The sequence below is a fragment of a genome, unplaced genomic scaffold (assembly GCF_019419815.1).
Source record: "Pyrus x bretschneideri cultivar Hongxiangsu unplaced genomic scaffold, Pyrus_bretschneideri_v1 Contig43, whole genome shotgun sequence".
Taxonomy (NCBI): domain Eukaryota; kingdom Viridiplantae; phylum Streptophyta; class Magnoliopsida; order Rosales; family Rosaceae; genus Pyrus; species Pyrus x bretschneideri.
In genome coordinates, this window is record NW_025999757.1 from 3568474 (window position 1) to 3583729 (window position 15256).

The 15256-nt window shown below is 37.5% G+C and overlaps 2 protein-coding genes across 2 annotated transcripts; both read left to right on the forward strand.

Moving 5' to 3' along the window:
• Nucleotides 1-1363: 1363 nt before the first annotated feature.
• On the forward strand, nt 1364-3257 carry LOC125469485 (receptor-like protein 7). The gene has a single exon (XM_048566866.1). It carries the CDS (start codon nt 1389-1391, stop codon nt 3243-3245), a length of 1857 nt encoding a protein of 618 aa, XP_048422823.1. The 5' UTR covers nt 1364-1388; the 3' UTR covers nt 3246-3257.
• A 15-nt stretch (nt 3258-3272) lies between these two features.
• LOC125469486 (putative receptor like protein 25) lies at nt 3273-4256 on the forward strand. The gene has a single exon (XM_048566867.1). It carries the CDS (start codon nt 3273-3275, stop codon nt 4254-4256), a length of 984 nt encoding a protein of 327 aa, XP_048422824.1.
• The last annotated feature ends 11000 nt before the right edge of the window (nt 4257-15256 follow it).

Consider the following 15256-nt stretch of genomic DNA (forward strand, 5'->3'; position numbering starts at 1 on the left):
TGATTTGGTAATTAATTCTATCTTTAATGCCTTTGATTTTTTTTCATGCCACGAGTGGGGGAGTTTTGAGTAGTTGTAGTTCGCTGATTGAACTTCTAGGGATGCTCAGCTACACATAGGAATACTTGAGAGCTCTGCCCATTTAATGAGGGTAATCTTGTCTTTCTCAAGTTTCAGTCCACGTGTCCTTTTCTAAATTTTTGGGATTATTTTTTGTTCCACAAATTGTATCAACAAGAACTAGCTACACTACCTAGAGACATATGTAGTTGGAGGCGGTTTCCCCATGGTTGGGGCCTCAACTCCAAGTCAAAGTATTTTTTTTTTTTTTTAAGAAACGATATTATCTATACTAAGGGGGTGCGGGAGTGGGCTAAGTCTCACAATGGACTAACAATAATATGGTTCAAATTCACCTCTGGGGGGAATCGAACCTAAAACCTCTCATTTAAAAGTAAAGAGAAATACCACTAGACCGTATTATTAAGTGGCAACTCCAAATCGAAGTATTAATTCTCTCTTCCTTGCTTTCTCTTGAGTTAATGAGATATTTCTTTTCTGATGAGAAAAGGACTTTCAGTTTGAAAAATGCGACATAGACCAAAACCAAAGAACAAGTTGAATTTTCAAACTGCAACACCCGTCAAACTCCAACATGAGAATAATTGCACTCTTGAGTTAATGAGAAATACCACTACAAGAATTGAAACTGATGACTCTAATGCCTTAATTTGCGGCTGAGAGTCCAAAACTTTCATTCCCTTCACTATCTGGTGGTTTGAGTCTAGGCTTGTAAACGTACAGGTTGGGTTTATTGGGTTTGGGTCAGGTTTCATCTGATTCGTTTAGCTAACGGGTCACTCACACCCGTCCCCTTGAGCTAACGGGTCACTCAAACTCAACTCATTAAGCTAATAGGTCGCCCATTTCACCTGTTAACAAATTTTTTTTTTTGTTTTTTTTTTTTTTTTTGTTCTAATACAAATTACACATATTTTAATCAAAGATTTCAAGCATGAAGGTCCAACACATTTAGACACATTTAGAAGTACCCAAATACAAAGTTGATACGTCTTGCAATTGGCCATACAAATATGATAAAACCTTACAAGTGTGTCAATGCAAATATCATAACTTCTAATTTCACGCCATCTCAAAAGTTGAAGAATTGACTTCAAAAATTGACTCACGAATCAATTAGTCAAGAGCATCTTTTACGCATGTAGAAGATATGATGCACTTGTCCCCATTACATCCGTGTCTATCACTTTCTAGAAATTAATTTGCGGAAGAATTTTATACTGATGCCAGTCTATAAATAGTTGTGTCACTTTGTACTCCATACATAGCTAAGAGTGCAAAACAAAAAAAATCAAAAGATTGTTGTTATGGGGTTACTTGATATCTCCATCATTCGCATGGTTTCAAAACTAGTACTAGTTTTGTTGTTGTTTCATCATGTGGTTATTGCTACCTCTTCCTACTCTTCGCAGAAGCAGTATCCATCTTGCCCTGATGGGGAGAAGTCCGCCCTGCTGCAATTCAAAGACAGCTTTACTATTGACAAATCTGCTTCTAGATCTACGGATGCTTATCCAAAGGTTTCATCATGGAAACCAGCTAAAGGAGGAAATAACACCTGCTGCTCATGGGAAGGTGTCGAGTGTGATGAGAAGACGGGTCATGTGATTGGCCTAGATCTTGGTAGCAGCTGTCTCCACGGCTCTATCAACAACAATAGCAGCCTCTTCCGCCTTGTTCATCTTCAAAGGTTAAACCTCTCTGACAATAACTTCAATTACTCTCAAATTCCTGCTAGCATTAGAAATTTTCCAAGCCTCACTCATCTTGACCTCTCTACCTCTGTCTTTTCTGGTCAAGTCCCTTCTGAACTTTCACTGTTATCCAAGTTGACATACCTTAATCTAGCTCTCAATCTCGATAGATTGTCAGAAGATAAGGATCATCAGTCATCAGAAGAGGAGAATTATCCCTTGTTGAAACTTGAAGCATCAGATCTTGGAAGCCTAGTGCAAAACTTAACTAGTCTCGAAGTGCTTTCTCTCAGTTTCGTAAATGTATCTTCGGCAATTCCTCATTCCATGGCTAATTTATCATCTTTGACAGCCCTCCACCTCAGGGCCTGTCACCTGTTTGATGAATTTCCTGTGAGAATTTTCCAACTGCCAAACCTAGAATCTCTTAGTGTGAGATACAACCAAGAATTGACTGGATATTTTCCTGAATTTAATCAAAGCAGTCTTCTCATCTCACTGAAAGTCGGCTTTGCTGGCTTTTTTGGAACAATACCCTCTTCAATTCAAAACCTTCATTCACTGCAAAACTTCGATGTGGCTCAATGCAATTTTTCGGAAGGGTTGGTTCCATCTTTTCTTGGGAATCTTAGGCAGCTCACTTATCTAGACATTTCAGCCAATAAATTTGGAGGTCCAATTCCTGATTCCTTGGCAAACCTTACCCAACTGGCAACTTTTAGGATTAGTACGAGTCGATTAACTGGTCCAATCCCATCTTGGTTAGGCAACTTTAGCAAACTAGAGTACCTAGATTTTGCTTTTAATAGATTAAATGGTTCAGTTCCTGCGTCATTTTCAAATCTCACAAATCTTCAAATCCTTTATCTACAATTGAATAGTCTGAGTGGCGTAGTAGAGTTTCAAATGTTTCAAAATCTACAATTTCTTTTCCAACTTCAATTAAGTTGGAACGGTTTAGAATTTGTCACTGTGAATTCAACAGTTCAACAGTTCACCGTTCTTGGATTGAGTAATTGCAGCCTAACAGAGTTTCCATCCTTCTTACAATATCAGAAGGGGTTGGAGCGTTTGGAAATTGCTGGAAACAAAATCCGAGGCCAAGTACCAAACTGGATGTGGAACACAAGCATAGAAACTTTGGTCTATTTAGACATAAGTGGAAACTTCTTTTCAGGCCAATTTCCGCTTGTCCTTCCTTGGGTGAACCTGGTAGGCATAACGCTTTCGTCCAACATGTTTCATGGATCACTACCGGTACCTCCTCCAACTATGCTAGAATATACAGCTACAGACAACAACTTTACTGGAGAAATCTCATCATTGCTTTGCAATATGAAAAATCTTCAGTTGCTTGACTTGTCGAAAAATAAGTTGAGTGGCATGCTTCCTCAATGTCTCGGAAACTTTAGTGATGATCTGACTCTTTTACTTCTTGGAAACAACTCCTTTCACGGAGTTATTCCTTAGACATACAACAGCGGAAGCAGTTTGAGGATGATTGACGTGAGTCACAACAAATTGCACGGGCAGATACCAAGGTCATTGGTCAATTGTGCGAGGCTCGAGTATCTTGTTTTGTCAAACAATCAATTCAATGATGTTTTTCCCATTTGGTTGGGGACTCTTCAAGAGTTAAAACTTTTGGCAATGCGCCATAATAGATTCTACGGTGTGATTGGAAAATCTAGAAAGAATGTCGATTTCCCCAAGTTACGCATTCTTGATTTGTCTTACAATAATTTTACTGGCGCGGTTCCATCTATGTTTCCAAGTATTATTGTTAACAAGTCAGCATATATGTTCACAGACGTAGCTTATGATGCCAGTGGAGCCAGGATTATTAGATATGCTGGTTACGCACTCACACTAGCAACAAAAGGTTTGGAGCAATACTATCCAATGATTCGAGAAGAATTTGCATCCTTTGATATCTCCAGCAACAAATTTGAAGGGGAAATTCCAGACTTCATTGGGAAGCTTAAGGAGCTTCGTTCGCTGAATCTTTCCCACAACATTCTCACTGGTTCTATTCCATCATCCTTCGGAAACTTGACGATGCTTGAATCGTTGGACCTTTCACAAAACAAGCTCTCAGGACAGATCCCCCAACAACTGAGTCAACTTACTTTTCTTGAAAGTTTCAATGTGTCTCACAACAATCTCACAGGTCCTATACCACAAGGAACCCAGCTTACTTCATTGAATATCACTTCATACGAGGGAAACCCAGGGTTGTGTGGAGATCCATTGCCAAAGAAATGTGGAAAGTCTAAGGCCCCTCAACGTCCACCATCAACCGTAGACGATGGTGATTCTAGCTCAGCGGGAATATTTGAATTTGATTGGAAAATTGTTTCGGCCGGATGTGGAAGTGGGTTGATTGTGGGAGTAGTTCTTGCAGATGTTGTGATCACAAGGAGGCCCGATATGTTTCTTAAGATTGTTGGAATGATCAGACAAATGATATGGAAAATTTAGAGTACAAGTGGTGGGCGTAGATATTGAGTTTGTCACAATGTTATGCATTTGTTGTTGTCGTTTGTTTTCTCTGTTGTGGTTTCTTTCCTTCTCTTTCTATATGTTTAGTTGTAAGTTTGTTTCACGTTATGTATGTTCCCCTATTTTCTTGTATTTTAGCTTTCTTTTCTTTATTCTCTTTTTATTTTGAGGGGTAAGGTTTATGTCTTCCCTGATTAAGTGTAACCTTTTTATTTTATTCAATAAAAGTCTTCCTCATACCGTTAAGGTTTCTTTAAAAAGAAGGAAAGAATGTACTTGTGCTTTTTAGCTTTTAGCTGATTGTGTTATTCAAGTTCAAGACTTTGCCCTAGATATCATAGTGTTTTAAGTTATATCAACGTTTGTTTGTACCGTCGAGTTCCTTTAACAAAAAAAAGATGGAGATAAAAGTAATGTAAATAAAGACAGTAGAGTGCTGCATGTTGTCATGGACTCGGATTTTCTGAAATTAGAATGAAAGCAGCTATGTTTATTTAAAAGGATTCAATATTGATTTGATTAATTGGAGACATTTTTTTCAATCAAATGAAATCGAAACTGTCCTATGCCTCAGTATCTAAGAATACTTGTACAATAGTTAGAAATTTAAGAGTAATGTTGTCTAAAATTCTAAAACTAGAGCTACGAAATTTGTACAACATTTCGTTCCAATCATCGAAGCGAATGAATTAGAATCGTGAAGTACAAGGGAACTGGTTTTGAAGAAACTGCTTGTAAACTGAATATTAACATCCATCAGTTGTGCAATAGGCAACAAATGCAAAAGGGCTGGCGGACTTGAAGTGCAGAAACATGAAACATCAATGTCGTCTATTAAATATCTGTCTTATAAATTCTCCTCAATAGTTTCTCTTGAAATATTCCACAACGACCGTATTTATGAGAACATAAGAGTTTAAATATTTTAACCTCATTCCAACTAATACCGAGGCCTTTTGTGATAAAGCTCCACACTTACCGTTCTTTGCAGAAGGTAATTAACAAGTTGGGGATAATATCGGTGTTGTTGGTCTCTCTGATAATTCTACAGTTCCCATGCTCATTGTAACTTAATTTTTCTTTTATTGTATGAGGACAATACACCTTTTATTCTTGCAGAAAACCCATGCTCATTGTAACTTAACTTCTCTTTTATCGTATGAGGACAATACACCTTTTATTCTTGCAGAAAACATTTTCATGTGAAGGATATCGTAAGAGTACTTTTATGTCCCATTTTTCAAAATTTACTGGCATATTTTAACAAGAAAACTAATGGGGAAAACAAGTTATTTGTACAACATGTGAAGATGTGGAGGCCAAAAGTCCCATGTCGGAACATAACAAAACCTTGCAAGAGTTTATAAGAAGTTAACTACTATTTATATTGCTCCGTTTGATAGTGCATACCTTTTAATTGTATCAGAACATATTGGTTCATATGTAAAACTCAACTTCTAGATTAGCCCACATATAAAACTTAACAGTCACGTATACTCCACTTAACTTGATTAGTGCTGTGTTGTCCATCTGATAGCTCCCGGTCCCTGTTTATTGCCTGTTGGTGGCTTCCATCTGATCGTTTTTTTCCGCATGCTAGTTGTAGGTTTTTAAGACAAAATAATCTAATCCAAGGTTAAAACAATTGTTTGTACGTATCACTTGACTGAATAAAATTTGAGAAAGCTTTCCCGACTGAAGGAGCAATTACATATGTGATGCCAACAACCAAATTAACCAATCCCTCTCAAGAGAGACGCACCTGGATAATGGCCGAAGAGAAATTTCACCCGTCGAGTAAGGACAACACGCCTAAAGACAGTTACTATTCATTATGAAAAGTAATTATATTTGTGCAATTTCACCCATATATATTTACACATATTTTAATGCTTTGTGGACCTTATCCTCTCTGTATCATTATCACCTTATACTTTTTTTTATGAGATTTTCAATTATTCTCGTCGCATCATATGTCATTATTTATTATTAATATCAGCTCATATTTATTATAAAATTCTAGACCATTCATGTCTTGCCACTTGTTCTTATCCAATCTTTTGATTACATAATAGTTCTCCACAGAGAAATGGTAAGAGTATTTCCAAATAAGATGTCAAATTTAAAACATCAAATTGATATTTGATGGCTCATGTGACAATTTGACATTTTATAAAAAAAAATTTGATCCACCTAATATGTTAAATAATAATGTCAATCTAAATTTTTTTTATCACTTTGCGGGGTCCATTTATTGAGGCAACCAACCAAATTCTTAGAATACACGATAGTTTTTTACATATTGCATTTTCTATTTTTTTTTTTTGAATAAATTATTACATATTGCATTAAATCTATTAAAACAATACTAAATGAAATTGACAACTGTGACATCCCGTTCCTAGTTTAATATTATTTTATTCCCTAACCTTGTGAAATTACAAAAATGCCCCTGACAGTTGGATATCCTTTGTGGACATTTGAGTCCTTATCACTTCTTGTTCCTTTGCACATATTTCTCGGTGATACGTGTTCTTACAAACACATGAGCATGAACGGGCATAAATCGAACAAATTATGCACATTTCCCAATGAAAGGCAAAATGGTAATTTTGAACTCTTGGGAATTATTACTTGTTTATCGAGACAATAGTGAGTTAGTGGTATTGCAAGTTGCACACTGTAATATTGATGACTTATTCGTTTGCATTCGTATTTTATTAATTAGGCCTTGTGCCTAATTAATTATTGTTTGGGCTTGACCCAAAGACACACACACACACACATTATCAGAGTACTCGACCATACAAATGCGTGGGCTTAATCAGAATTGAATTCAGAGTTAGAACAAAGACTTTTCGGAACTACGAAGTAGAAGGGCATTTTGGTAAATTCACTATTCTAGATAATTTGCCCCTTTATATTTTAATATTTTCTGTCTAGAGGGACCCACCCACATGGGTCTCCTCTTCCCTTGTCCTCGTGTCACCTATTTTCCCACTCTCTCAAATTCCTCTATCTCTCTATTGCCCTTACATTTCTTATCTTTCATCTCAAACTCTCTTTACGATCTTTGTGCAACACAAAGCAGCCAAGCACCATCATGCTCAGCACCTTATCCGGCAAGCTCCACTAGAACTACCAAAGGCCAAACAGTCCAACAGAGGCGGCACACCCTTCGGGAATGTTGACTCAACATCCATTAAGTATGTTTATCCTTGTATGTATGTTTACAGCTGGTATATGATATTGTCACTTTAACTAGATCAGAGGAATGCGTTTGGAGCAACATTTTGAAAGCTAGAATTCATCCCACTAGCATACCACACTTGTGCAGTATGGGGATCGAGATGAGACACAGTGGGCAACGTCCACCCAAATTTGAGCCGTTCTACAGGAACGTTGACGTTCTTATCTCCCCCTAATAGCGAGAAGACTTTCTCATTGAATTAACAATCCGCAAATAAGCAATGAAGAGATCGCATGAAAAAGCTCTAAGAGAGCTAGTGTGAAGGAGAACCATAATCGACAAAGATTCACATCCTTCTTTGAGGACACATATTGGTACATTGCGACGGCGAAACTTGGCACATGGAATGCACACCTAAAACGTGTAAATACGAAACATCAGGTTCGTACCCAATAACCAACTATAACATCGAATAGGTTCGGTGGCAACGGACCTCAAGGCGGACCAACATAGCTGCGTACAAGATTGCATAGCCTTAGGCAAAAACCAAAAACTTGTTACAGTCACAAGGTTCGAGCGATCATTTAAATTGCGCTTTATGATCACTATGCGGGGCTATTCGGGGTGAACATGGGAATTAGATGTTCAATTATAAACCCAAACAATATGCAATACTTTATTGAAAACCGTTGATATAAATTCTCCGGCATTATCGAGTCTCCCGAACTTTAAAGGATAAGTAGGGTGGTGAACCCTTAAAATCGGCCAAGAGGTTTAGCAGCAATGTGTGTAGACAAACATATGACTAGTTTATTGATTCATCAACCAAAACCATAAGTATTTATATGGTTCACATTTTGGTTGTATTATTTCACATATATTCCTTTTCCACTATGAAAAGAGGGTGATTTCATATCTTTGCGAGGAATGATTTAGAAAATTAATTTCCCCAATGAGTAGGCTTGACAAAGTGTACTTGTAGACACAAGATCCTTACTTCGGGTAAGGAGATGTGTCGTAACATCATTGTTTGACCTAAGTGTCCCAAATGGTCATGCCAAATCAAATAAACTGCTTAATCACTAGGCTCCAGGCCAGCCACATGTGGCTTTTTCCCAGTTGGGAGACAACCCATTGGTCCCAAAGCAAAGCTTTAGGCTCATTTTTGGAGGTGGTGCAAGGATATTTCACTTTATTTTCTTCAACGGTTTCATTCATGATCATTGTCATCTCAAATATCCTTAAGACTCAACGACGTTCTTTCCGAACGAAGAGAATATAAGGTCTCTGAAATGGTAATATAGTACCATTCATACAATAAGGAGCGTGCCAATGTTCTTAATCAGGTTGGATATACCTGAAGTCGTTGCTAAAGATGTGATTTTAGGTATAAAGTTAGTGTCACATTCATCCAGACAACTAACTTTCCCACATTCATACCTAATCATGTATTTAATTGAATTCAGTCACATGTATACAAGAACACATAATTCAATTAACTCATATTCGAGGGCAATATCAATAAGATTATCCATAACTAAAACAAACACCAAACATGAATCCAAGAACATCGAAAAATGTTCACAAAGTAAATGGTTTACTGAGAGGATTCGGCCTACAAGGCATTCATGTCAAAATTCTGCTCTTCCAACGGTGTTCGGTGGAGCAAAAATAGTTTCACATATTGACTATGAGAATGGTACTCCTTAACGACATTGGTAGAGGCACGAACATGTGCATAACGAATGATTTATTCCATCAAGACGGAAGTGGATTTTGCAGGGTTAAGGTTTAGGAATACTATCCCTTATTCTTGAAGTTTTTACGTCTCAGGTGCCAAAGATCACGCTTCGGGCATGATGCCACACCTTGGTAGGCCCTGATTCTACCATATGTTGTAAAAACAAACTCGAAATTGGATTGTGAGAGAGATAGACCCATACTTGGGTTCGGTAAACTCCAGCCAAAGCTAAAAAGGTCTGTTTGGTAGGCCTCTGCCGAAGCAAAGGAATACCTTTCGGTGCACCTCTTCCGAAGGATAGCATGCCCTTCGGTGCATCCCTGCCAAAACAGGGCACCACCATTCGATAGGTTTTAACCGACTAGAGTGAGCCATTTGGTAAACTCCAGCCGAACTGGATATATACCGTTCGGTAAACTTCAGCCAAAGCTAGGTCTATACCTTTCTTTCATGTTTGTGGGAGTAATTAGATCTAAGAATTTGGTAAACTTTTGTTCTCTACACGACTACCTCATAAGCGAGTTAGAAACATGGAAGTACGAGAAAAAGTATTCTCAAGACGAAATTCTATTGGATTTATAAACTTTATAATCGTACTCATTCATAGACGTAATCATGGTGTGCTTCAAGCAATAAATTTCATGATTAGACGGTCCATAGAAGCGAGCCAAAGAGCCATGGAATCCTCATTCGGCAGGTATTTCTTTTTGTAATGCTTCGAGCATAAGTCTTCGAATAAAGATCATGGTAGAGGCTTATTTAGCTCTTCCATGCTATTGTTAGCTTCAATTATTTCTCAACTTCTTGATAGTCAAGTGGAGATTCACATCTTGTACCCACATAAAGTGGTTTCTGTCAAGAAACGTCCAAATCAGTGAAATCAAACTTGTTACGATTCGACAATCTACTTAATAGAGGGAACAAGATTATGATTGGTGCTATGGAAATAAGATATCTATAAGCTTCAAAGTTAGAACATTTGGGTTCTAAAACATGGTTTAAATGAAAAACATCGGGTTTTCATGGGTGTATTGTTTTATGAAAACTTCGAGTTTCAAATACACTAACTTCAAAACTACAAATTCGAGTTTAGTTATGAACTTCTGGTTCATAAAAAGAGGTACGTGTAAGAACACAAAATACAATATACAATTAAGTGTAGTGGATTTGGGTTGCTTCAATAACTCAAGTGTGAGTGCTTCGGGACTACGAAAGGTAGTCAACGGTTCAAAGAAAAGAAATAAAATATTGAGTCGTTAATGTCCAAAAGTGGGCTGCAGGCCAATAATTTTGGATATCTTGTCAGATTAGTGGATTGTTGGTCACTTTAATTAATTCAATAGATCGAGGTCATTCAGGGTCAATCCTAAAAGCAAAATAAAACGAAGTTTCAAGCCATATTTTGGGCTAGACGGTTGCAGGCCATTTGAAAGAAAAACCCAAAAAATTGGCTAAGACCATGAAATTGGGTACCAAAAATATGGATGCAGGCTGAAAAAAAAAAAAAAAAAAAAAAAGCCAAAAATGGCTTTAGGCCAAGAAAAAAAGAGGTAGCCCAACATTAGATTGTTGGCTGCTGTCCAATCTAAATAGCCCAGCAGCTGCAAGTTATGGTTGGGCCGTGTGGGGATGCTGCAGGCTTGCTGCACTCATTGGCCGAGAAAGAAAAAAAATTCACAAGTAGCAAGCTTGCTACTACAATGCAGGCCAGGGTGGGAAAACCAAATAAAAGCCCAGCAACATGGATTGCTGCAGGCAAACCATTACGTGGAGGAAACCAAGTAGCAGTCGAGTTTTTGGGCCAGGGAGTAGAAGCCCAGCAAGGCTGGCTTCTGATGAGGTGGCACGAATTAGGGTTGTAGGCCCAATCGTGAAGAACCCAAGCAAGCCCAAAGGGCTGCTACACTTTTGGTCTATGTTTGGCTCAGCGCGGCTTCAAGTCGCGATTTTCCAATATTTTCTTTTTATATATTTTTTTTTCAAAATCTAGGGTTTGAAAAAAAAAAACCCTAAATTGCTTCTAATTTCTTTCAATTCTTTGACTCACAAATTCCACATAGCGATTTATAATTGCGTAGTGCATGAATGTGTGTGTGTGTGTGTGTGTGTGTGTGTGTGTGTGTGTAAGAAGGAAAATATAAATATAGGGGTTCATGCATTATGAGGAATGTTTTCATGCTTCATGGTCGTTTCAAATATCTTCCTTTATTTTAAACGTACCTAATTGGTAGAAAACAACAAAAGCCTTTGAATTTGTAAAAGATCCTTCTCGGAATGCCGGAATTGCATCTCCAATGCGTTGTATCACATTCAACACAGAAAAATTAAATTGAATCAATAGCATGTAGATCAATTCAATAAAATAATAAATAAATCATAAAAAGAATGATTCAAACATAATACTCCCCTGATTGAAGATCAAACTCTTGTTAGCGCAGCGTCAAAAGCGTGCTGATAATGTGTTGTAAACATAATTTACTGAACACTTATGGAGGCCAAAGAGAGAAGGTACGACACATAGAGAAAGAAGAGAGAGATGTGTAATTGTGAAGTGTGTTCTATTCCATCCTATTGTGCCTTTATTTGTATTAGTAGGGAAGGTTAAATCTTTACCCTAATAGGATTACAAACAACTCTAACCGAAGTTAAGCGAGAAGGGGGCTAGAGCAATCCCATGATGGGTGACCTACTGGGAAGTTGCTCGTGAGTTCCCAAAAATAAAATCGTGAGGGAATGGTAAGCCCAAAACGGACAATATCGTGCTACGGTGGTGGAGCGGGACCGGGAAGTGATCCGCCTCGGGCCGGGATGTGACACATTGGAATAAATAAACAAGACACAAAATTTACTAGGTTCCTCTACAGTCAATGTGACTGGAGTACGTCATCGGGGCAGTAGTGGTGCTTTTATTATAATCTAAAATAATATGATTACAAAGATAACTCTCTCTATTCTCTCCTCTCTTTTTCTTTTCTCTGCCATGAGCCTGCTGGCTTCTCTCTTCCGTCTTTTCTTCTCTCTGCCATGAGCCTTCTGGCTTTTCTCTTCTGTTTTTTCTTCTTTGATTTATAGGCAAAGCAGGAGCACCAAAAGCAAGCAGTGGCAACTCCTAGTGGAAGGACATGTAGAGTGGGATGAGTGAGATGTAGTGGGTTAGCCATCCACACATTGAATGGCTCATAATATTATAACATCCCCCTTGGATGACCATAAGGCTTCGATTAACTCGTTAAAACCTTGATCTGTTTTTGGATACTTCCCCTGATGAGTAGTAACACATCTGTTGTACTTGTTAACTTTCCACATGCTATTTCTTGAACTGGGCTGGAGAGCCTTCTGCTAGACTTATTCCAAAGGTCGGAATTTAATCCTTTTATCTGGAGCGGAATTTAATTCAAGGGTGGTAAACACTTGATCTTGAATCAGACTTGTGATTTCTTCAAGATCCTTGGGACTTGTCCTTGAATGAAATGGAACCACGAGTAGCTCCACATGACAAGTGATATTCGACTCCGTCGAGGATGAATCAACTCGTTATTTTTTGTGCTTGTCTCCACATGCTTCAATGTATCATTTTCGCTTGCCTTATTTGTTCCTCTTACAGAAGTGGTATTTTCCCTAATTTTCCCCTATGCAGGTGTGACATCTTTTCTTGTAGTATTTGTCCCCTAATGCAGGAGTGGAATGCAAACCTTACATTTGAATGGTCATTCAGAACATCACTTCTTAATGACTCATCATGCTTGGTAGCTTCAGTGTCAATAACCAACATCATATCAGTAGTTAAAGATGACTACTCGAGAGTAATGCTAGGTAAGCAATCAGACAAAGGTTCTGGGCAATCAGTTCTAGATCGGAAGCTTGATTCCATATGGCGATTGATTGCTTTCTTTCTCCTTGTCCTGCAGGTGAGAACAAGGACAAGGGAAAGGATAGGGAGAAAGAATGATATGAGATACTCTTACTTTGGTGTGACTTGTTTTGAAGAGGTATTCTCGGAGAGAAAGAAAACTAAATATTTTGAGATGCTTTGTTGAAAATGCATTCTCGGAAAAGAATAAGAGTTAGATATTTTTGTAGGTATGCCTTGTTATAGAAGATAAAGGTCGACATATATAGGAATTTCCCAATAACAGGTAGTGGTGATATGTCTTTACTCTTGTCAGCAACTGTGGTGTAATTAGAACAATAAGATTCACGCGTTTTCAACTTTGACAAAGTTGCACATAATATCCAAAAGCTGAGATTGCGTCTGAGAAATGTTGACAAACTTTATCCTGAAAAACTGGCTTTTGAAATTCAAAGAGCAGTGTCTCTTCTATTTTTGAACAAGTGACCCTGCTACCTCTTATTTTATAGATATATCAATTTTGTTCAGATACACTCAGAAAATTGTTGCCAGCAGAAATTTCCCCTTTTTGCACTTCTGAGATTTTATCTGACCTCATTTTTCCTTCATCATTTCTGAAAAATGGCTTGCCCATCTAACATTTGCTTAGATTTGAGTATTAGGAGTGGTATAGACGAGTCGCGTCAAGATAATGTATGGCGTCAGTCCTTCTTATCTTCTAATGATCCTCTTACGGTTAGGGACTTTGTGATGAAGAATAACCTAACCGCTATAGTGGTAGCTAGGAATCTTCTCACTCCCAAGGATAACAGAATCCTTTTAAACCAGTCTGATGAGTCGGTCGTTCAAGACTCTTTGGCTCTCAGTATCAGTGTGTGGGCTCTGTTTCTAATATGGGCCAACGCCTACTTGCTCGAACTCACCAAGTTGAATTATTGATGGCTGAGGTGGCAAGTCTTAAACAAGAGATTAGAGGGCTTAAGCACGAGAATAGAGTGTTACACATGCTTGCAAATAATTACTTGATGAGCATGAAAAGAAAGCTCAACCAACTACTGGAATCCGAAGATCAGACTCAAAATGACAATTAGGAGTTCGAGTCTTTATTCCAAAGACACCCATTGTCTCAGCCGTCTAGAGTTTCACCAAGTATTGAGGCTCCAAATAATCAACCTCTGGTGCCTCCCTTTTCTGGGGTACTTCCGAGTATTAAGGCTTCACATGAGCAACCTTTGTGAAGATTCCTTCCTGCTTGGTTGTTTTAACTCATGTGTATGTAATTTCTCGGAGATATTAATAGATAAGCTTTATTTCATTCAATGTATTATGCCAAATACAATAAAGCATATACTTCACTAAGATGTGGTATTTCTGGACCAAATATCAATTTATCTTTACCTTCACTAAGATAAATGATCATTCTTAGTGTCTAAATAATTTGAGTATTCAACTCATAATCTTCAATTCATATGATTCTTTATAAACATTATGGATAAGATTCATATTGGTATATTGTTCGATTCTGCAATTCGAGACAATATCTCTCTCAACACTTTATAAACTTTCTAGACTCTTTAGGAGTCTAAATCTAATATTATCGACTCTTACAAGAGATTTTAGTATGTTACAACAATATCATAATGATACTCACTAAGGCAATTTATATCATCCATTAGTATTTAAGTACATATTTTATGTTTTACTCTTCCAAGGTTTTCTTCAAGCAATTTGAATCCTTTAGGGATTTTCTTCACTTCATGACACATTTTCCTTTGGAATTTATACAGAGCAACGTGCTTCCATGTATATTTGAGGGATTTACTTATGGAGATATGATGTGGGCGACTCATAACCCTTTGTATATAATTCTCCATTCATATGAACTTGTTTACAAGAGCATAATTTCAGGTTTTAATTAGTAACCTTGTGTCATATCATGTGAATGTAATTCACTGTATTACAAATGCTCATAGGTAACCTCATTTGGTTCAATATCTTTTGGCTATTTGTATTATATGCACATATATAGGTCCATTTTTCCACGTTCTTACAAGATTGTAATGGAATTACCTTTCTCCATTTTTGGCAAATAATATTTCCTTTCGTCGACGAACAAAAGAACGTGACTCAATATTAATATAGTTCATTGATGAATTTAGTAGCTACTTGTAAAAACCAAAATTACCATTGGTTGTCAT